Source organism: Eurytemora carolleeae, unplaced genomic scaffold, assembly GCF_000591075.1.
Source record: "Eurytemora carolleeae unplaced genomic scaffold, Eaff_2.0 scaffold1238, whole genome shotgun sequence".
NCBI classification, from domain to species: domain Eukaryota; kingdom Metazoa; phylum Arthropoda; class Copepoda; order Calanoida; family Temoridae; genus Eurytemora; species Eurytemora carolleeae.
In genome coordinates this window covers 79456-103399 of record NW_019397125.1, presented here as the reverse complement: position 1 = coordinate 103399, position 23944 = coordinate 79456, and the positions used below count along the sequence as shown (strand labels likewise).

Sequence of the window (23944 nt, the reverse complement as noted above, 5' to 3'; positions counted from 1 at the left end):
TCTCCCTATTTTTTAATTTAAACCTAGATTCTTCCTATTTTTTAATTTAAACCTAGATTCTCCCTATTTTTTAATTTAAACCTAGATTCTCCCTAATTTTTAATTTAAACCTAGATTCTCCCTATTTTTAATTTAAACCTAGATTCTCCCTATTTTTTAATTAAACCTAGATTCTCCCTATTTTTTAATTTAAACCTAGATTCTCCCTAATTTTTAATTTAAACCTAGATTCTCCCTATTTTTTATTTTAAACCTAGATTCTCCCTATTTTTTAATTTAAACCTAGATTCTTTTTTTTTTAATTTAAACCTAGATTCTCCCTATTTTTTAATTTTAACCTAGATTCTCCCTATTTTTTAATTTAAACCTAGATTCTCATTATTTTTTAATTTAAACCTAGATTCTCCCTATTTTTTTTATTTAAACCTAGATTCTCCCTATTTTTTAATTTAAACCTAGATTCTCCCTATTTTTAATTTAAACCTAGATTCTCCCTATTTTTTACATTAAATTCTGATATTTCAACAGAATCTAACTATTCCAATTTTATTAAAATCTGTTTCTGTGAAACCTGAAGCGAGGTTCGGAGGAAATTTGTAAAATATTAATTTCCGTTTTTATTCATATCATTTCATTTCACACCTTTCTGACTCTTAGCAACTCAAGGGGTAAATATAGTTTATGTACTGTTACCAGGGTAAGATATATCTCACGGGACCTGGGTTAGATATATCTCACGTGACCAGGGTTAGATATATCTCACTTCAGATGGGGACTAGGGCTTGGTTAATCTCACTTTGGATTGGACTATAGTTGGGTTAATCTCACTTCCGATTGGGACTATAGTTGGGTTAATCTCACTTTAGATTGGGACTGGTTTGGGTTAATCTCACTTTAGATTGGGACTAGGGTTGGGTTAATCTCACTTTAGATTGGGACTAGGTTTGGGTTAATCTCAGTTTAGAGTGGGACTAGGGTTGGGTTAATCTCACTTTAGATTGGGACTAGGGTTTGGTTAATCTCACTTTAGATTGGGACTAGGGTTGGGTTAATCTCACTTTAGATTGGGACTATAGTTGGGTTAATCTCCCTTTAGATTGGGACTATAGTTGGGTTAATCTCACTTTAGATTGAGACTATGCATTTCTATTTTGAAATTTCCATTCCAATATGACCGTGTCGGTTTGTCTAGGTGTAAAGGTAGACTAGTGAGAGCTAGATAATAGGTTTATCTTTATATTTGATAAATGATGTGATTTAAAACAAATCTATAATTGAGTTGTTAAACTCAGACCGTTATCTAATAAAAAGCTACTAGTTGGTGGGAGGAGGGGGGGTTCACGCCCGTGATAAATTAAAGATGGAGGCAGATAAAGTCCGAACCTGACAGTTCGAGAGATTGAACTGTTTTTTCTAAGTTGATATCTACCATTTACATCTGTATATATGTCATTATTATAGCGCCAATAATAGACTCAGCTCTTTCATTTCTTCTATCTAATCATCCATCTACTATCTATCTATCTATCTATACATCTATACATCCATTTATCTATCTATCTATTTATTCTATACATAAACCCTTCTTTAACTTATCTATATATTTTCCTGAGCCCAAAACTTAAGGCAGGGTATCGTTATGAAAACCAGTTTTGAAACCCGGGTTTCAAGAATGGGGTTAGGCAGTTTAGTGGATTTCAATAAATTTTTGTTATGAAATATTTTTGTATTTAATTTCTTCATATACTCCATTTTTTCAAATCTCTTTCATCAAAATCTACACAAATGTTAAGACCCCAAAAAGGAAACTAGGGAGTTTCGTTCTACAATATTCTTTTAAATTTCGGGCTCTGTGGATTCAAGTATTTTTACAAGAATTTTAATTGCAAGGTTCAATTTTGAATTATTCTGTAAACAATGTGTTAAATATTAATTCATGCCAACATGGGAATTGAGTCTTTGTCACAAACTCTGATTTTCTAACCCCTATATCTGAACAACCCATGTTGTAAAACTTAGATATTTCAAGTTATGAATTCTGTAATATTAAATAATCTAAGTTTGAAATGTCAAAGGTTTAAACCATCAGGTTGCAAAGATTTGGACATTAGAACATTTGATTTTGTGGCAGAGACTCAGTTCCTGAATATTCTATATTCTGCAGCGCTTGGCCCAGAAATTGTCTTTTAGGTCCTCCGCCTTTATCCAAGGGTGAATTCTGGAATCAATTCTAATAAGTTTTATTTTTTATTTTTTTATTAATTTAATCTCGTATTTGACAACATATATTTCTTTCAATATCCCTCTCGGGCAGTTTCCCCCTCCATAGATCGAGGGGGGGGGGGCTGTCCTGTTCTCCAATATTCTGTGTATCTATCTATCTATCCGTATATTGCCCCTGGGACGGATAACTCTAGGGAGAACATATTGAATTCTCTCCTAGGCTCTACCCGAAATTAAATCGGAGCGAAAACTGTCCCAGAGTCCCCCTGAGGTCAAATTTTTGATATTTTAATACTTCGACTGGGGTCATCTCAGAGCTACCTAGCATTGAAGTTATTTGCGACCATCATTTAAACCTTGGTTAAACAATGTTAAAATAAATGTAACTATCGGAATTTATACTGAAAGGAGGAGTAGGGGGGTTGGGGTCCATAATTTTTTTTTAAGATTTGGTCTACCTTTTTCCTCTCGATCCTAGAAATGCATTTACCAAAGCAGGGAACTTGTGTGTGTAATATCGTTAATCCGGAACACTTGATCCCTCAATTAAACTTATCCATCCACGTTAATTTGGTGAACTGTCCCGTTTGTCTGTATGTGCACTGTACAGCTTGCTCTATAGCTGCTTAAAAGTTGGCCCGGTAAATCTACTTGAAATAAACCGAAGTTGACGGTGCCTGCAGGGTATGACCACTAAGGAATATCGAAGAGGAATAAAATGAATTTAAAGTTTCGAGGTAAGCCTAACTTTAGTAGTGTTAGGGATCACATAAATATAGAGTTGGAGAGAAACCAATTCAGAATATATCCTTAAACAATATTATAGGATAATAGAATATATACATTCATCCTGTATACATGTATATTCAAGATCAAGATACATTTTATAGGATAATAGAATATATACATTCATCCTGTATACATGTATATTCAAGATTAAGCAGAAGAACGTCAATTTATGTTGCATTACTCGTACGACCTTATTACCTCGAAATTGCGCAATAGTAGAAAAAGCAATTTAGAAATTAGAACATTAGAAATTCTAAATATTTTGTTCTTCTAAATAGCTCTTCAATAAAGGAAGATATAATTGAAAACTATTTTGTTAAATTACGGTGGTATGCAAATCCTTCATCACGTCAAACTAAATTAAGCTTTACGTATGATTGAAATCTTATATGTTTTTAATCATAACTTAACTTTTTAAATAGTATACTTTTAGGGAGCTTAGCGCCCCTCTTCCATTTCAATTGTTAACATGTTCTCTTTGTGTACATTGTAAAACAAAAACAACAACAAAGAAAATGAGTCTTTGCCACAAACTCTGATTTTCTAATCCCTATATCTTTTCAACCCAATGTCGTAGACCTCAGATATTTCAAACTATGAATTATTCTAGATCAAAAAACCTAAGTTTGAAATATCAAAGGTTTTTGCCATCAGATTAAAAAGATATAGAGATGGGAAAATCCGAGTGTGTGGTAAAGATTCAATTCCTTTCGCGGAGTTTATATAAAAGATTTCGTGGATTTTCAGATTTTCAAAAATAGAATTTTGATGGAAGTCAATTTTTGAAAATTCGATCATTCATTAACCTTCGCTGGGGTTATGCGGGGTCCCACACAAAATTTGGGCCCGATTGGTTTAGCGGTTATGAAGTTCACAAACGGACAGACTGCAGACAAATAAACAGAAAGAAAAGCAAAGTATATGTAGATAGTTAGATAGCTATAAAGAAGAACAAAAGTTTTATGTATTTACCCGAATAAATTTGATTTTCTCATACTTAAATCAAAATCAAATCTAGAGGAGCTACGAGGTCTCAAAGTCGTACCCGTCATGTCGCAAACATGTTACCCTTTCCATCTGTCTTGTTTTCAGTCTTATGTTTCTTGTCTATAAGATGCGTTTAAAGCTGATTTACATCAAATCTCTAGTGTATCAATGCATAGATATGTATCCATGTATCCATGTATGGATGTATCCACTATCCATTCATCAATCTACAGAATGTATCCATGTATGGATGTCTATAAAAGGTGGCATGAATATTGTGTAAGAGAGATGATTGACGTGTAAAGGTCAGGGTAGAAGAACTCGGAATTTCTTCAGTTTTATCAAATTATTCAAGCCTCCATCGTTTTCTTTCTTTCTGCATACCTTGCATATAATTTACATTTTTTATATTTTCTATTTCCTTCCATTGGTATATCTTTAACATATATAAATATATGTTGCTCCGAAATCCAATTCTTTCACATATATAAGATCAATTAAATTAAATTAGTTTTCTTTCTTTCTTCCGAGTTCCTTTCTTTTTACAGTTTCTTGCAAGGACTTTTCCTTCATTAAACCATTTTCTTGTGTTTACTATTTCTTTGGTCTCTTTCTTTAAAGGGAATATTTTCTTTTATTTAATATATTTAATTAAGTTGCAGGGATTTAATAAAGGATAAGGGTTTGATGACGACATTTTTTATTTTGATTTTCTGTCTTTAATTTAGTTGGTTAAATGTTCAAATACATGGTTTTGAATGCTTATTCAAACCACCTCAACTCATTACATCATTATATCATAATAAATGGGAGGGGGNTGAATACCCATGTTTATTGGGACACCCTGTATTCAAAAGATTTTTGATTTTCTCCCGAAAATTTCCAATTTAACTAAAAGGATCGGACGCGGTTTTTAATTAGGGTTTTACCAATTTTAAACAGAAAAATTATCATGGTGAATTTTGGATGTTATTCTAATAGTTTAAAAGTACTAATTGGCTGTGATCGTTGATGAATTTAGGCATCATCAAGTGTAGTATGCGGACGGAGAATGAATGACAGGGTTGTAAAACTTCTGTTAAAATAAATAGTTGATGAAAAGTTTAATCTAAAGTTGAAGAAGTTTCTCCAGGCAAAAATTACTCTTTATTGTCCAATTTCTTAGGAGAAGAAGAGTACATAAATCTTCTTTCTTACTCACACACAACAACTAAGAAGCCAACCCTATTGTAGATACTTTCCTCCAGTCCACAGACAAATCACACAAACCAAGAAAATCCCTTTCCAGAAGTAAATCCTCGACATAACATAAAAAATCTTAAAACCCCCGGGAAAACCAAGACTTTTTTTTTAAAGACAAAGCAAAAACCCTAGGAAAAATTCCAGAAAACATGGAAATCATATTTTTTAATGAAAAAATAAGCAGAAAACAACCTTTTTTGGAAAATTATCACAGAAAACCATCATTAATGGAGAAATATCACAAAAAACTGCAGGAAATCCTCTTTAATGGAGAAATATCATAGAAAACCAAGAAATCATCTTTAGTGGAGAAATATCACAAAAAACTGCAGGAAATCATCTTTAATGGAGAAATATCATAGAAAACCGAGAAATCATCTATAATGGAGAAATATCATAGAAAACCACGAAATCATCTTTAATGGAGAAATATCATAGAAAACCAGGAAATCATCTTTAATGTAAAAATGTCATAGAAACCAGGAAATCATCTTAATTATCGGGAGAAAGGTTAGATTATCACAGAAAACCATATTTAATAGGAAAATATCACAGGCAACCAGGAAATCATCTGTAATGGAGACATATCATAGAAAACCAGTAAATCATCTGTAATGGAGAAATATCATAGAAAACCAGGAAATCATCTGTAAGGGAGAAATATCATAGAAAACCAGGAAATCATCTTTAACGGAGAAATATCATAGAAAACCAGGAAATCATCTGTAATGGAGAATTATCATAGAAAACCAGGAAATCATCTTAAATAGAGAATTATCATAAAAAACTGCAGGAAATCATCTTTAACGGAGAAATATCATAAAAAACCAGGAAATCATCTTTAATAGAGAATTATCATAGAAAACCAGGAAATCATCTGTAATGGAGAATTATCATAGAAAATCAGGAAATCATCTTCAATGTAGAAATATCATAGAAAACCAGGAAATCATCTTTACTAAAGAATTATCAAAGAAATATCAAAGAATTATCAAATTATCATTAAAAACGACAAAATAAAAATTATAACAGGTTTTTTTATTTAAAAAAACCAAGAAATCCATATAGTAATGTAATGAAATCCAACTATAAAAGTGAAATTTTATATTTTATATTCTAACATTACAAAACTATTTATATATGTGTATACTGTATTTATAGATCCAAAAATATAAAAACTATTTTATTGTATTTTATGCAAAAGTTTTAAATTGAAAATGTTTTCACGTAAAAACAAAAAAAGAGAAATAAACTAAATAGAAAACTAAGATAAGGAGCTCGGTTTAGTTTCTGAATTATGGAGAAATTATACCAAACCCCCGAGAAGGATATATAGCAGCATAATGTAGTAAAATATTAGATAAAAAATATATATATATATTAAAACTAAGAAGATGAAAAATATGGCTTTATTTCATTATGTATCAGTTCACATTTCTGCAGATGCCAGAAACATTGATGATTTGATTATGCGATGAAAAACAGCAAAATTGTAATGTCTAAATCCAATATTTGTATGGAATAATGTATGGTTTATGGCCACGTTTGAATTCTTTGAAATCTTTTAATTTCAATTAAATTGTCATGAATGCCAATCTAACTATTTAATTCTTGTGATCTCTGTATTTTGTCTTGTTTATTTATCTATTTATCACATACTTTTTAATAATCCAAGTTTCGTTATTTTTTAATTTTAAGAACTAATTAAATTAAAGTTCTGCCTTATATGTGTACGATGAATTTAAGATATTGGAATCCTCAGGAGTGCAAAAAATGCGAAACAAAAATACAAAATCTGTCAGCACAGGCTATCAAGCTGTGTACGTGTATGGTCAATTCAGATAATATTGCAAATAGCTCACTTTATATTATTATTTTAATTTCATATTTCATCAAATAATATCTATCGATCCATGTCCACTTTTCCAAGATTCAGTAGGAGGAGACATTTTCCTTTCCTGTCTAGGATCTGTTTTCCCGGGAATTGAGCTATATTCCGAACCTGGACGGATCTGCAAACTTAGGATTAAAGCAGAACCTGGTTCTCTCCTGTTCTATATCCAACCTGGAGAGAAGGAGCTGAGAGAGCAACCTGGCGGACGGAAGACTATATGCGGTTCCTAAACATGTGTTAAATTAGAGAAAATAAAGGATAATGCTTAAGGGACAGCAGACTTAATTTCCAGGGACTCTGCAGTTTTAGAGAGACATGTCTGATTATTAAAGGAACCCAGAAATGCTTTGTATAATCTTAATAAATGAGATATTATTGTTTTTTTTTAAATTTTCCGAATTAACCACTTTTGAAGCTGAAAAAACGACAATATCGTCCACTTTACTGACCAGAGAAAAGTGTTAAAGGGCTCCGTCGTGAATTTGGAACAACAATCCACTTAACCCACCTCTGAACCCGTGTCCAACGTTGAGGAATAGATTTGAATATCTCCTAGTGCCTCCAATCACAGGGAAATCATCCGGAGAAACAGGCATTATACCACACCAAACCCTAACCTGGGATAGTAAAATCAAAGTGAGATCATTGATGAATAAATGACCTTAAAGGGAATAAAGCCTCATTTCAAATGACCTTCAATGCAAAGATGCAATGCCCAATTGACAACGGTTCCCTTAAAAGTGCTTTATGATAGATATATGTTAATTAGATAGCAATCAATATCTTTAACCACTATTGACCAGATAAGGCTTTCAAGGGAACTGTTGTAAATAGGACATTGCCATCTTTGAATTGAGGGTCACTTGAAATTACGCTAACAGTCCCTTTACGTAAGAAAAGAACTAACCTCCTCCTGCCTCCAGTTATCTCCAGTAAACCTCTCCGCAACCTCGGTTAGATGTTTAACCCTTTCCAACCTTAGGGTTGGATCATCTCCATCCATATCCCGGATACCTGAACATTGAACCCTTCGGTCTGCTTCTATACCCAGAGTATCTCTCTCTGTACTGTACCTGTAACCCTGAGCTCATGTTTATCTACTCCTTCTCTGTACTGTACCTGTAAACCTTAATCTCATGTTTATCTACTCCTTCTCTGTACTGTACCTGTAACCCTGAGCTCATGTTTATCTACTCCTTCTCTGTACGGAGTAAAGAGTCCTGCCACGCTGCTGTCAATATGAACCGCATATTTCCAGTTCTGAAGACATTTGAAGAAAAAATTGAAATTTTCATTTTAAAAGAAAATATCAAAATTCATGAATATTTTGGAGAAAACAACCTTTGCTGCTCTGCTACTTGGTAGATGCAGGCTGTAAGCCTAAACGGAGAATAGAAAACCTAATATTAAATATTAATAATAAACAAGGCTAAAGATCAACTTAACGGCACTAAATACTTAATTTTCAATGACAATCCACTTATCGAGTCAGAGTATCAACGACGTAGATAACCTTATCTTTCTAGCCCAAAATTTAGGGATATCCGAGCGTACAATGTTCTCTAAACACTACGGTTCCCGAAGACATCAATTTTTAGAAAAAAAAGAATATCTGCATCATCCTTGATGAGTTGAAGTGAATAGTTCAAGCCATTCGATAAATAAATTAGATTTTTGTTTCTTTTCAATATAGATATCTTTAGGCATTTATAAATTAAACAAAAAATTCAGAAGTTTATGAAACCAGTGTTTGACATTTGAGATTAAATCCTAACGTAACCATCTCTTATTTCAGAGTGAACTAGCTGAAGTGCCCGGCGTTGCCCGTTGAATTTTGAAAACACGTTGGAATTTTTTTTTTAAATTTTATAAAAGAATTAATTTCCAAGTTTTTTAGCCTATGTCACCCCCGGGGTACCAATGAGTTCCCAATAAAATGTTCAGCTAAGTTAGTTAGGCCTGTTTGGCCAGCTATATATATATGAGCGAAGAGCTTTATTACATAGAATATGGATCATCTAAATATACTGATCAGTATCAGACTTAATATTTTTTCGTATTATTAGATTCTCTGTGGGGCAAAAAAGATTTCACAAAATTTCATATAAATTAAAATGTAATGCACTATACCTAAAAATTTACACACCCTATACAGTGAGAACCAGAGAACTCTGGAAGACCTTTATAAAACTTAAGTTATGACTTTCAATAGTTCAATGAACACAAACACAGCAATTGTGCAGTGTACACAGACCCAGTTCACTTAATAAGTGATTTAATAAGTTACAAGATAAAAATTTTGCTTTGTCACTGCAAACCAGCCAGGAGGAAAAAGTCAAATTCAATTGAGAGTGCTGGGACGACTTTGTGACCTCGTTGCTCCTCTAGATCAGATTTAAGGCACAATTATGAGAAAGCAAATTTATTCGGTTACATATTAGACGTGTTGTAAACACATCAAAAACACTTTTATTGCTTTAATAATATCTTTCTATTCTATTGTTTGCTGGTTCTCATTGTGGTATAAAAACTAGTTCTGCAAAGAACAAAATTATGAAACAACATATTTCAGGAAATATTTTGCACTCAAACGCTTCATAAATTCAATTCTAAACCTTTTTCCATGCAAATATATTGCACAAATATTTGACAAGTTTTAATAGTTGCTGAATTTAGTATTAGGTTTAATTTCCTTTATCGGCATCAGAGGAATACTTATCTCGATATTCTTTAGAATTCTTGACGACTGATATCCTGAAATATTATAGAAATTTTCATGTTTTCAATGACACTAAATTTTTTTTATTAAAGGGACTGTTTATGTAATACAGTTTAAGAAGGATATCGCTGTTTTTCTATTTTGACAAGTTCCTCCATTGTCTCTGCACCATAAATCCCAAGGTAACTTTAATGGAGAAACAACAATAGAAAATAATAGATTTTTTTCTGAACATATGTTTCTTTCTTTACTGGTCAGAGAAAGGTTACTGTTGAGAATCCAACATGCCACTTAGAAATGGAGGATTACTTGAAATTATGGTGTTGGGTCATATCATAGAAAGACATTTCATAGATAACAAAATCATGAATAGGAATGTTTATAGATAACAAAATCATAGATAGGACATTTCATAGACAGGACATTTCATAGATGGGAGATTTCATAAATAGGACATTTTTCCGTTGACAGGCAATTTCATAGACAGAGAAAAATGTTCATAGATAGGCAATTTTAAATGCATTTTTTTCAGAGACAATATTTAAGGTTTTGGCTATGTAGACGGCGCATTACAATTTTAGAAAATGTGATAAGTTTGACAAGATATCAACAGTATAATATTTTATCAGTTTAAAACAGAAATATTAATAAAAAGTGAAGTAAAAATTAGCGAGATCGTAGAAAGAATAGAGTAAAATTTATTAGATAAGATTTCTTGGAAGAAAAAATTAATTTATCTATGAAAAATAATCTCTTTCTATAAAATGTATTTCCATGAAATGTCCTATATATGAAATGTCTTATCTATGATATGGAAAAGTCAGATTATGTTTAGAGAATGGTTTTTAACCTGCTGAAACCACGTAGAGATCTCCAGCCACTAGTCCGCCATCTTTAAGTTTTAATCCTTGCACTTCATCTTCATTAGTTATAACCTGGCTTACTTCACCCTCAATAAATTCAACCTTTCTCTCCAATAGTTTTCTTTTCAAGCTTAACCCTGAAAGATTTTAGACTATATGACACTAAGTCTAACAGGTTCACGCAAAACTGTGAAAGAAAAAGACGACTGTTAGACTTAAGTTATGATTAAAAATAGTCCAACAATATGAGTGTAGTGTACAAAGACCAATTTTTAGAATAAGATTACATAAATATCGTCCACTCCTATACACCAATTTAAAGGGTCCCCGGACCTATAACCTTCAGCCAAAAAAAAAAAAAAGTTTAGCAAAAAAAATGAAAATAATTGTTTTCCAAAGCCTAACCTAGACTCCTTGTGTTTACTGTTATATTATTTAATTCAATACAACCGTAGTTGTATTCCTCTACTCCGTGGATACCGGAGCTAGATTTGATCTGTTCAAGGTCTGCTCCGATACTGTAGTTCTTAGGGAATATTTCATCAAACATCTTCTTCTTGTTGGAGACGGTCAAGGAAGGGTCAGAAACCTTACTAAATATCACCTTATCAGAATTTATGACTTCAAAACTGAAGTTAAATATTTTTTGTCAAGGATTCCATCTTTTATTAAAAAATTCTAAAAAGATTGTAAGCAAAGATTGAGAATGTTATCGAAACCCGAAACGATCTATAAAGGTAAAAGGAATCTTTGCAGAAAATCAAATTTTCCAACTCCGATATTTTTTCAACCTGACGGTGTAAACCTTTAATATTTAAAACTTAGATTATTTGATCTAACAGAATTTATAGTTTGAAACATCTAAGGTTTACAAGATTGGGTTGCAAAGATATAGGGATTAGAAAATCAGAGTGTGTAGTAAAGACTCAATTCCTTTGATTCTCTTCTTATAATATAAATCACAATATCTAGACAATAATTATTGAATCATGAATCTAAGAGAAGATAAACATGAAAATCTGTACAGTCGTTATTGAAGTTCATCCTTTGTCGGTAACCATAGTAAAATGAGTTATAAAAAATGCTTCAAGTCTATGAATTTCAGTTGGTTCTGTAAAAATTAAAACATAATTGAGGTAACTTGTGGAACAAATATTTAAATTCCCTGAGATGGAATTTAAAGAATTTGAGCCGCGGTTTAAATCCACCAAAACCCGGTTTAAATTAAGCGTTGGCTTAAATCTTGAAACATTTGATACAATTTTAAGTGGAACCAACCATATTTAAACCGCGGCTTAAATTTAAACCGCCGCTCAAATTCTTTAAATTTGGCCACTGGACCTGTAAACTTTCGTTCTTTGCTAAATTAATAAATACGCCATTAAAAGACTATATTAAAGTAATAAAACTTAAGTCATTCTTGGAATCATCATATTAAAAAGTTTCAGGTCGTTTTTACAGTCTCATCCTTTGCGGGCAACCGTGTACCTCGTGAATGTGATTGATTCAAAAAATGTTGACCTGAGAAGTAGACCTGGAGTATAATGAAGATTATGTTCTGCTCTCTTCAATCTAAGATCTTGAAACAACTCCTCAACTAGTGGCTTTATTGCCGAACCTTCAATAGAAGAACTGAATAGAGAATATATGTTCTCTTCAATCCTAGATCTTAAAACAACTCCTGAACTAGTGGCTGTATTGCTGAACCTTTAATAGAAGAACTGAATAGAGAATATATGTTCTCTTCAATCCTAGATCTTAAAACAACTCTTCAACTAGTGGCTGTATTACTGAATCTTAAATAGAAGAACTGCATGGAGAATATATGTTCTCTTCAGTCGAGTCCTAGATCTTAAAACAAATCCTGAACTAGTGGCTGTATTGCTAATACTTAAATAGAAGAACTGAATGGAGTATAATCAAGATTATGATCAAGTATACATTTTTCTATTCAGTCAATCAGTTAACATAAAAAAATTAACACACCATTAGTATATTTATGAATATCTTTGTGTTTGAATAAATCTTTTAACATAATATAATTCTTCTTTTTCAACCTGACTAGTTTTTATATGTTTTATTTTTCTTATTTTAAACTAAAAACTGCAGCAAACTCACCCATCTCCATCATTCCCTTGGAGTGGTACAGTATTCTCTCCTGGGAGGTGTTCAGGAAGAAGTGCTTTACCCAGAGAAAGAAGTTGGGTTGAAGAAGAGCTGAGGGACGGAGAAAGGTGTTGCTAGGAGTACTCGAGACCAAGGATATCAAAGAGGATTTCAGAACACCAGAGAAACTAGAAAACAAAGATTTTAAAACACCATGAGAAACTAGAAAAAATGGATTTTAGAACACCAGAGAAACTAAAAAAAGGCTTTTATAACACCAGGAGAAAATATAAAAAAAGCATTTTAGAAAACCAGACAACTAAAAAACGAGAATTTTAAAACAGCAAAGAAGCTACAAAACAAGAATATCAGAAACTTGAGAAAACTAGAGGATTTTAGAACACCAGAGAAAATGTAAAAAAAAGGATTCTAGATCACAAGAGAAACTAGAAAACAAGGATTCTGAACACCAGAGAAACCAGAAAACAAGGACATCAGAAACTATAGTAAGTAGAAAACAAGAAATTTTAGAAACTAAAAAACAAGAATATCAGAAACTATATCAAACTAGAGGATTTTAGAAAACCAGAGAAACTTTAAAACAAGGGTTCTAGATTACCAGAGAAACTTCAAACAAGGATGTCAAAAATTATAGAAACTAGAAAACAGGGATGACAGAAAGTAGAGAAACTAGAAAAACAAGGATATCAAAAACTTTAGAAACTAGAAACGTCTAGTTTTACCTAAGATATGAGTTGACCGGAGTTATACTCTCTACATTAATAACTCCACCATTCTGGAAGGAAGCTCCAAGACAAACTTCCTAAACGTACAATAGTATCAACAAAATTGTGAAATTGGAAGACGACAATTAAAAAATCTGATGTGTATTTGATTTTCCTAAAATGTAAATAGTTTTTACCAGTATCCAGTATATTAAAAATCAGCTTGTTAATGGATCTGTTTAAACAGGACAATAGCTGTTAATTTCCATTAAACTGTTCAGAATAAAAAATTAAGTATAGCAATCGTATTCTTATCCCACACTTGCGGGGGTTCCGCTGTATTTACGTTTTTCCTTCTTCTCTTACCAGCACTTTTTTAAGATTAGATACTCATTCATAAATCTTTTTTAAAACTTATACTTAAGCAATTGTAAGTATATCGCTTGATTTTGATTTTATTTTGTTGCAAACAAACTAGAATTAAAATTAATAATAAACTAAAATAATAATAATTGTTATGCTATTTTATTAAAAATACAAATATAAAAATTCATAAAATACCTTTTCTTTTTCAACTAAAGTGACCTTGAAATGTTTACTGAGTTCATATGCGGTGGTGAGCCCAATAATACCTCCACCTAATTAAGCATTTAAGTGTTTTTAATTTAATCTTGTTTATTGTAGTCAGAGCCATAAAAGTGTGAAACTGCAATTTAAGCAATCTTAAGTGGGTTATAATGTGGTTATAATGTGGGTTATAATGTGGGTTATATGGGTTATAATGTGGGTTATAATGTGGTTATAATGTGGTTATAATGTGGGTTATAATGTGGTTATACTGTGATTATAATGTGGTTATAATGTGGTTATAATGTGGTTATAATGTGGTTATAATGTGGTTATAATGTGGTTATAATGTGGTTATAATATGGATAATGTGGTTACAAAAGTAAAAAGTTTCACAAGAAGCTTAAAAATCAACTTATTAAGTAACTGTCTAACTGTGAACTGGATAAATGCTGTGTTTCACGCTGATTGGACTAATTAAAATCATAAATTGAGTCTAACAGTCTTCTTTCTATTCCACATTTTATGGGGTCCACTGTGGTTTATGAGTTTTTAAATTTACCTATTATCACAACGTGTTTTTTATCTGTAGCCATCATTAATTGTGTCCTCTGTGGGATTCCTGAAATCAAAAATAAGGAAACATAAACAGTTTTATTTAAATCAGTAGCAGAATAACATACAGGGTGTCCAAATAAACATGGGAATGAAATGACGACTTCAATTATAGTCTTTGCTCCATGCTTAATATTTAGAAAACATAACTTTGTAGTTAAACATTTAACACCGAAAACTAATAGTCTACAATTTTTTTTACCTTCAAAACCCTTTACGGAGAAATTAGGAAATTTGTCTAGATTCCAATTTATTAAAATTCAATAAAACGGTTCAAATGTTTAATAACTCCGTCAATTATTAAAGATACATAAAAGGTAGACAACATTTTGGAAAGCTCATTCGACTTTCATTCTTTTCTTTTTTTAATGCAATTTATGTCATTTCTCAACTATTAGAAATCAAAGAAGATATTGAAGTCGTCTCTTAGTTTCCATTTTTATTGGGACACCCTGTGGTTCAAAACTTTAAATTTGATAGTTAATAAACGTACAGTAAAAACCGTTAAAAGAGTGGAATTGGCTATCTTCTTTCTATCATCTTTTAATTTGAAATTTCTCGATGCATGTATTTGCAAATCTTTAACTATTAGAACTATTAGATAAATTTTGAATAATTTTAAAAAACAAAATATTTACGTAAATTCTTTTAAAACATTTGATAAAAACGACTTGTTACCACTGGCTTTATATAGGTTATCATTGTTTGCATATTTAGGGATTTATTGGTGTGATTACTTCAAAATGATAAAGTATATTGCATTGTTTATTTCTGAAATGTTTTGATAGAAGTGTTTATATTATTGGTTAGAATGGAATTTTATGAAAACATTTTTTAACTTACATTAACTTACATAAAATATATCTATATAAAAAATTTGGTTATGAGTTATTTGAATTGCTAAATAAAGATCACTATATGCTAATTTGCCACAAAATTGCGGTCTGTTTTTACATTCTCTGTATAAGATTCTTCAGTATTTTAAATTACATTTATGCAAAATTCAACATGAGTTAGTGTTCACAAAACATAAAATTAAAAAAGATAACATTTTTTTATCAATTTAACCTTCTTATCTAATTCACACTTGAACTTGAACTGAACGCAGAGATTTTTAGTAAACACAGAAAAATTTCATCGGTAGCAAATTCGATTTCAATTTCTAGCACACCCAATATTTTATATATGTAATTAATTTTATATATTGATCAAATTTATTCTTTAAGATTTAGATTTCGATTATCAAAAAGTTATGCAATGAAACGGCTTAAAACATTTATATTTAGAATCTAAGTTTTCACATTTTATTCGTTAAATATGAGAATAAAGTTGATTAAGTTTCCTGCATTTTAAACAATCAAAATCCCGTATTTGTTAAATCTACATTGCAAGAACAAAATAAAATAAATATTTTTATCTTTCAATGCCGTAATGTTTTATTCCTTACAAAAACCATATGTTTTTATTTTCTATTTTGTTTACATTTTACCTTATCAAAAATCTTTTTTTTTGACGTAATTGGGTAAATACTTGAAAATCGACTTTTATATGAATTAGAGTAATTGTCTCAAACCAGGAAATGTTTAAAATAATGCGGTAATTATTTCAAAATAGGGATAATTTTGAAAATGAAAACATGAATCATCATAAACTAATTATCACACCTTATTATTGGTTTGTTGGTATATTTCTTGCTCCAATAAATAGTTTTTTTTTTATAGCCATTTGTTATAAATGTATGGTTTAGTTTTGTTTAACTCGGCTTGGATTTAAAGATGCATACATTTGGCCAATTTTTAGCGCTCAGTGTTATAAATGGGCCAATTGTTAGGTTTGAAACTAATTTCCCCTGTAGTTTTGAAAATCACTACTAATTCCATTATTTGCGAATAGAGTGAATATTGTAAAGACGATATTTTCAATCTGTAGATACCGTAACGGGGCATAAATAGAAACTTGCGCATGATGAAATGAACACGTATCATCAGGAAAACATCTATAAATAGTCGGCGGCCACAACAAGACGATTGACGATTTTAATTTATCATAATAATAAAAAAACGAGGTTGTGAAATTTATTTTTGTTTTGTTACAGAAGTTTATGAATGTGAATAAAGCGTGAGTGAATAATGACGAGTAAAAGATTAAACCCCTGGTTTGAAGCTGGAGAATGGGATTATGTGAAAGGATTAGTGCTGACCAGGGATATTAAGGCTTTAGACTTTTTTCAGGTACTAATTTTAAGCTTATATTTTTTGTTGTAATTGTGTATTCTTATAAATATCAAACCAGAGACTGCGGTGAACAATCATGAACGATAAGGAGTAAAAAATATTGTCTTCTAAAATTTACACTTTCCAAAAATCGTATTCCAGGACGGACCTGTCTTACGTAGATTACACACAGTCATAGCCAGAATGACCTGGATCCAAATGACAATTAATCAGACGACTTTTCCGTCGTGTTAGATCTTTGGGTAATTTCCCAACGATTTTTGTCCCGAGATATAAAGAGTTTTAGTTTTTAGTGATTTTGAACGCACAAAAAAGGCAGACCACATTTTGGAAATGGCAGGACTAGAGCTAGTTTGTGACATTTGTTTCATCAATCATAATTGGATATTTGTAAAATTAGATTTCTCTCTTCGTTTTGAGAATTTGAGATTATTCGAGAAAAATAATAATTCTTTGCTTCACATGCCTTCTTCAGCATATCAGTGAAAAAATAAACATTGAACTCAAGGGTTCATCACCTATCAACAACTTTGCTTTACTGCCAATACGGAGAGAGATTGCTTATAAAACGAATTCAGACTACGAACTGCAACTGGCAACGGAATGGGCTCAGCTTGAGAAGCACGGATCTACCATCTCCCTCCACTTGCAAACGCTTTTTAGACACTGACAATAATGCAGTTTGTTTCTGTTTCCACTGAATTGATTGTGAAGTCAAGTTTAGCTAAAGAATTAGTATATTTGTAAAATAAGATTGACGCATGAATGTCGTAAACTATTTCAAAGATCAAACACGATTCTAAAATTGATTCCGGGTCTTTCTGGTTATAACTGTAGGAGAGGCAATGCAAACTTGTTAAATTTGAAGAGACTGTCGTGGACGTAATTTTAAGTGACCCTCCATTGAAATAGGCGCATCCTCGATTCACAACGGTACAGGTTTGTCTGATCAAGAATGAATTTTTATTTTCAAATATGGTTTCTCGGTATCCATGAAACCTTAATCTGGTCAATAATGTGGTAGATTTAATGTGGTTTAATCTCTAATGTTTCTCAAGCAAAAAATGCGCAAGCCACTTTTACGAAGAAAAAACAAATAAAAATAAACTTTTTATGAACTAAAGCATAAATATTTAATTCATACTTGAACAAACAAAGCTTTTAAAGGTACCATAGTGACATTCTTTCACTTGAAATTACATTTACAGTCCCTTATCAGAGTTAAGATTATATTGTAATTTCTAGGTTTGGAGTAGTAGGTGTGTGAGAATGCCAACTGGTGTGGAGACAACGATATCTTTGCTTCAGGTACAGATACGCTTCCAGAGGGGTATATATTTTCTAGATTTAATCAATTTTAGTATATATTTTCTAGATTTATCAATTTTGGTATATATTTTCTAGATTTAATCAATTTTGGTATATATTTTCTAGATTTAATCAATTTTGGTATATATTTTTTAGATTTAATTAATTTTGGTATATATTTTCTAGATTTTTAGATTTTGGTATGTATTTTTTAATATTTATTCAATTTTGGTATATATTTTTAATATTTATTCAATTTTGGTATATGTTTTCTAGATTTAATTAATTTTGGTATGTATTTTCTAGATTTATTCAATTTTGGTATATATACTTAATATTTATTCAATTTTGGTATATATTTTCAATATTTATTCAATTTTTGTATATATTTTCTAGATTTATTCAATTTTTGGTATATATTTTTAATATTTATTCAATTTTGGTATATAGTTTCAAGATTTATTCAATTTTGGTATATATTTTCAAGATTTATTCAATTTTGGTATATATTTTTTATATTTCATTAATTTTGGTATATATTTTCTAGATTTACTCAATTTTGATACCTGGGGAAAATGAAATATTGGATATCATTATTTTTCATTAATTTCGATATTTTTTATATAAAAATGCCTTTATTTGCTTAAAAAAATCGTTTTCTTCTTCTCCTGGTTCAGCGAGTAAAATCTTTTCCCCTGGTAAAATAATCTGATTCACTTTGGTACTTATGAAACCTTCGTATCATCAAAAATTCTTTAGATTATTCTTGCTTCTTCATGTGAAAATTAATAGTAATCAGTTTTGGTTGCTAAACAAAGTGTCTTGCGGATATACTTAGCAGAAAAAAATATGGAACGAGACAGAATTCAACATGCTATAAGAAAAAAAACGTCAATATCTTCCTCATTAATGATTAGGTGTAAAGAGTACCGTTGTGATGCGTGGATGCAAAGTGTTAGTGAGAAGTTCACTTGTAATGACGTTTTAAATTCAAAATATTTGAACACAGTATCAGTCCTAATACATTTAATTTTTTTTAATTAATTCCTAACTTTTTAAACATATATAATTACTAGGCGAGCAGAGACATGAACAATGAACTGGGCTTGTCTATGTCGATTAACAGATTTCTGAATCACGTCTCACATATAGGTAATTATTAAAAAAAATATAGAAACCATGGCCTAAAATATGTAAATATTCAATTTAATCTGAACAAGGGGTGTATACTGTCTATTTTTTACCAGTACTAACGGAATTGTCTTTAAATATGTACTTTCAATCCACTCTTAGTTATGTTATTTTCTCTTTATATAAGGTTGTTCTTGTTGAAATATTAAAAAAGTAAATTTGTGGCTTTATAATGTTTAACGATAATTGAAAAATTAGATAAATCTTACAATTTAAGAAAGAATTTTTTCCCTAAAGATGTATTTGTGTTTTCTCCATTTCGTAATTTTAGGGGAAATAAAATAATTTAATAAACTTTCGATTTAAAACTCATTTGAGTAATATTGACCTTGATAAAACAAAATTAAGATTTATTATTGACCCCTGGAGGGTTCTTATCATACAAGCAATAAATTCTTTAGTATACTACTTAACTGAGATAAAAGAAACACTGTTTCCTTAAAACTCTGAAAATGTTGGTTGATAAAAAAAATGCCAGTTTTGATATTTATACCTCTGGGTTTCAAAACTGAATATCCAACATTTTTACTTCAAAGTTTTAATTTTTCTTTGACAAAGATCAGTAATACTGAAAATTTCAAGTGAACAAGACTGAAAGAAAGCTGAACTGAATTATACAGCCAATCTTTTGTCTCAAATAGTTCAAAATAGTTTTGCTGACGATGTTTGTAGAAAAGAGTGATGGCCTCTCCTCTTTTAGAGTTGTAGTTATTTTAATGCTTCCCTGCTCACAAAACATTTATTTTAAAAATCCTATTTTATTCCTGACGTTAACTGAATCTAGTAAGATTGAAGAATTAATATCCCTGAACCATGAATATTCAGAAAAGAATTTAGGGTAAGGTTTAACAGGATAAATTGTTAACTCATTCATTAATTCTTCGCAAGCGAGGAACCCCCTTAAAATATAATATGTTTAAATTTTTTTTTTGGGGGGGGGGGTGAATTATCAAGAAGACATTTAACTTTGCTACCTATTGTTCAGGAATGAACACCTGGGGTGTAAGTAAGCTGCATGAGGCGGCGGAGAAGCTGAAGGTTCCAGGTTGGATTGTTGATATCAGGTTAGTCCAGTTTTGTTTACTATACTAGCTTGGGAACCCAGCGTTGCCCAGAATACTCATAGTTCCTCACGCCGTTTACCCGTGCTTGGTCTGAAATTACAATTTTAGCTATTTTTTTCCTGTAAAACTCAATCCACTTAACTTATAATCTCAAAACCAAGCCAAGAAATATCCCGTGGTTCTTCCGAATTCCCCAATAAAAATTTCAGGCAAATCGGTCATGGGGTTCATTAGTTATGATCGGACATTCAAACAAACTAACAAACGGAGATTACAACTTTATGTATATATTATCGCCAAGGAAATAGTACACGGTTTTTACCAGAACCAAATTAAATCAGAGTATCTGACCTGCTAAATTCAAATTTGAAATTTTGGTTTTAAATAAACCAATTAAGGGATTTAAATTTATTAGTTTGGATTTAAACCTGCAATAGTAAATATCAAGTTTGTTATGTTAAAACGTCTTTCATAGAACTGGATTTTGTATTTATTATCGAACTGTTCAGCAAATAATCAATAAATTTGAATATTTTTTTAACAACAAATATTTTAGATCTTTTTGTAGTTGTTAATGTTTACTGTTGGCTTATAAATATATTTTTTAGACACGAAACAACACACGGACACATGCCTAGTCACACAATACTCAGGTAGTGAAATAAATATAGTTTTCATTTTTCTTTCATTAATTGCTTCATTTTTTCATTCATATACAGCTGCGATGTAAGTATTTTGTCCTATTTATATACAGCTGCGATGCAAGTATTTTGTCCCATTTATATACAGCTGCGATGTAAGTATTTTGTCCTATTTATATACAGCTGCGATGTAAGTATTTTGTCCTATTTTTGTGCGTCCTTCATAATGTGTTCTTAATGTGCGCCTAATGTAAGTGCTCAATCTGATTTCTAAATGTTCGTCTTTAATGTGCGTTCTCAATATGGGTTCTAATCATTTCTTCATACTCATTCTTGTTTTATCCGTACAAGCGTGTCCTCTTTTGCGACAGAGAATACTGACAAATGTTTTGAAATAGAGCTTGACAATTTTAGTGAAATCGTAATTATAATATTATATTTTTTCTGTTATGTATATATTTTTGGCAGATTTGTATCGGTTAGTTTAAATATTGTTTGTTAATACTTTTTTTAAAATTTTTGCTTATTTTTTTATTCCATATCATTTTTTTTCATGATTATTTTTTAGAGCTGGATTTGAGGTATGTTGGAGTTGGATCTGCACAAACTACTGGCAAAACAAGGGAAAAAATCTCCATATTCAAATATAATCATTTGCTTCTTGTTACAAATAAGATACACGCATAAGATTCTCAGATTCATGAACTTCGGTTGTATTGGATTAAGCTTTCCTTTATTTAAAAACAAAGATGAGATATCCGTTGTCAAATTGCAACCAGTTTTATTTCTAATTTTAATATTTGAGACTTCAAGGCTGTAACTGAACCTCGACCTGGAGGCTGGAGAAGCCTCGAGGCCGAGCTAGCTGGGATGCTGGAGTGCTTCATGTATCTTAAGGTTTATCATATCTGGGGAACTGTGCATGTCAAGGATATAGGTGAGAATAAGCAATTAGTATTTGTTACATTTGTAATCATTGTTCTTTTTCTGCTTTTCGATATGTTTATTAAAGTTTTGTTCGCGTGTTTGTATAATTATATATCAAAGGGGACCAAAATTTTAAGCGTTTTAATTGAAAAATATCTAAGATGTATCATAAATTGCAGAGGAGACCCACGAGGACGTTTACTCCCATATACTGAGCCTTTGGTCAAACATTCTCGGATATAAACTCAAGAACGTAGGAAACCTCAATAATATTACCGTCAAGCAAGCACAAGGTAGATACTGTTAAAAACGTAAGATTTTATCACAAATACAAACCTAGCCTAGATTTTAAAACCATATATCATGAAAATCTTTCCAGTCAAATTTAAAATTTAAGTCTGCCCTAAATATTGAATAATTTGAGCCTTAAAAAATCGGAGATTTTCAAACATGGGTGTACATTTTCTACAATTTAATAGCTTTCATTAATTGTCATTGAAAACATTCAATGTTAAAGGAACAGAGTCCGACTTTAATGAATTTAAGCCTCGTCTCAAATCACCCCAAAACAGGTTTCAATCGAGCGCCGGCTTAAATCTTGAAAAATTGAAAACAATTTTAATTGAAACCAACCATATTTGAGCCGCGGCTCAAATTCTTTAAATTCGGCTTTAAACGTAATTTCAAGTTATCCTCCATGTAAAGATGTAAAGATGGCAGTATTCGGTTCAACGGTACCCTTGAAAGCTTTGTCTGATCAAGTATGAATTAGATATCCATGTTTTAGTTTCTTTAAAATGGTGATGTTTATTTGCAGTTTCTCTGCAAAAGTCACTCGCGCATTTATTGTTTATAAGAATTTATCAAAATTAAGCAATTACAGCCTGGAAATAGACAATATCTTCCAAATTATTGATCAGATTAAAATTAAAATTAAGCTTTTAATCCCTTTAAGGTTTGTAAACGGTTTATATTTCAGGTGTAGTGAGAGCAGAGATATTGAACCTAGACATAGAAACCGAGGTTCTGGCCCGGGTTCTAGTTAACGAAGATCTTTTAGTACCTGAGCAATCCTTCCTGGAGACCCTGCAGGGGGAGGAAGAGGAGGACAACGTCGAGATCCCCCCAGACCTAGTTCTAGTCTGGAAGGAGTTTATAGAGAAGATAGATGAGCGGAGAGGAGCTAGAATTCTAATAGATAACCTGGTGGAGAGGATAGGACGTGAGGATGTGGAGGAGAGTAGTAAGGAGTTTGCTGCTGCCTGGGTGGTTGAGATATCCGAGGGACTCCTTGGACATTCTAAAACCTTGAAATTAAACAAAGTTCACGGAACAGATATCTCACATCTTGAATCCTGGATATCTGAACCTAGCAGATTAGTCCAGATGATGCTTCCATGTTTCTGCAACCTGGCCGGAGTCAGTAAGAAGAAGGAAGCACAGCTTGATCTTCTACTCTCAGCAGCATTAGGAGAAGATATATCTCCCAACTCTAAAGATGCAAAAGAAGTTTACACAATCGAAGATTTGGGTTTATCAATTCCTACAGAGAATGCAAATAAAGGTTGGAAACGTGAGAATGGTTGGGGAGATCAGTTAACGAAAACATTTCGTAACCAAACTTGGAACTCTTTATGGCTACCGGAGTCAACGGAATGGTTGCCAAGCAAGCAGGAGCAGGATGAATCTGACTATGAGGAGATTCCAGATTTTGAATCTGAAAAGGTTGTTTGGCCGGGAGAAGAAGAATTTACAGAACCTGGAACCCTGTCTGCGTTCTACAGGGTGCAGAAGAAACCTTCATCTAGTCCTAGAAGAAAAAAGATGAAAAAATTATGATTTTTTTAGA

At 31.4% G+C, this 23944-nt stretch overlaps 2 protein-coding genes across 3 annotated transcripts; one reads left to right on the top strand and one right to left on the bottom strand.

The window, feature by feature from the left end:
- Positions 1–7086: 7086 nt before the first annotated feature.
- On the bottom strand, positions 7087–15497 carry LOC111712147 (D-amino acid dehydrogenase 1). Of its 2 annotated transcripts, XM_023486685.1 has the most exons (14): positions 15409–15497; positions 14678–14737; positions 14110–14186; positions 13567–13646; positions 12836–13011; positions 12239–12335; positions 11123–11310; positions 10705–10854; positions 9828–9889; positions 8477–8515; positions 8302–8395; positions 8043–8149; positions 7644–7752; positions 7087–7361 (listed from the first exon to the last, which is right to left on the bottom strand). In XM_023486685.1, the coding sequence occupies exons 2-14, from the start codon at positions 14712–14714 to the stop codon at positions 7231–7233; spliced, it is 1347 nt and encodes a 448-aa protein (XP_023342453.1). In that variant the 5' UTR covers positions 14715–14737; positions 15409–15497; the 3' UTR covers positions 7087–7230. The 2 variants fall into 2 exon arrangements, with proteins under 2 accessions (XP_023342453.1, XP_023342454.1); XM_023486686.1 differs by lacking the exons at positions 11123–11310; positions 12239–12335.
- Positions 15498–16796: 1299 nt separating this feature from the next.
- LOC111712139 (uncharacterized) lies at positions 16797–23944 on the top strand. Its single transcript, XM_023486675.1, has 9 exons — positions 16797–16961; positions 18210–18272; positions 19349–19424; positions 20449–20527; positions 21136–21180; positions 21737–21791; positions 21982–22105; positions 22275–22388; positions 23075–23944. Exons 1-9 carry the CDS (start codon positions 16860–16862, stop codon positions 23932–23934), a joined length of 1518 nt encoding a protein of 505 aa, XP_023342443.1. The 5' UTR covers positions 16797–16859; the 3' UTR covers positions 23935–23944.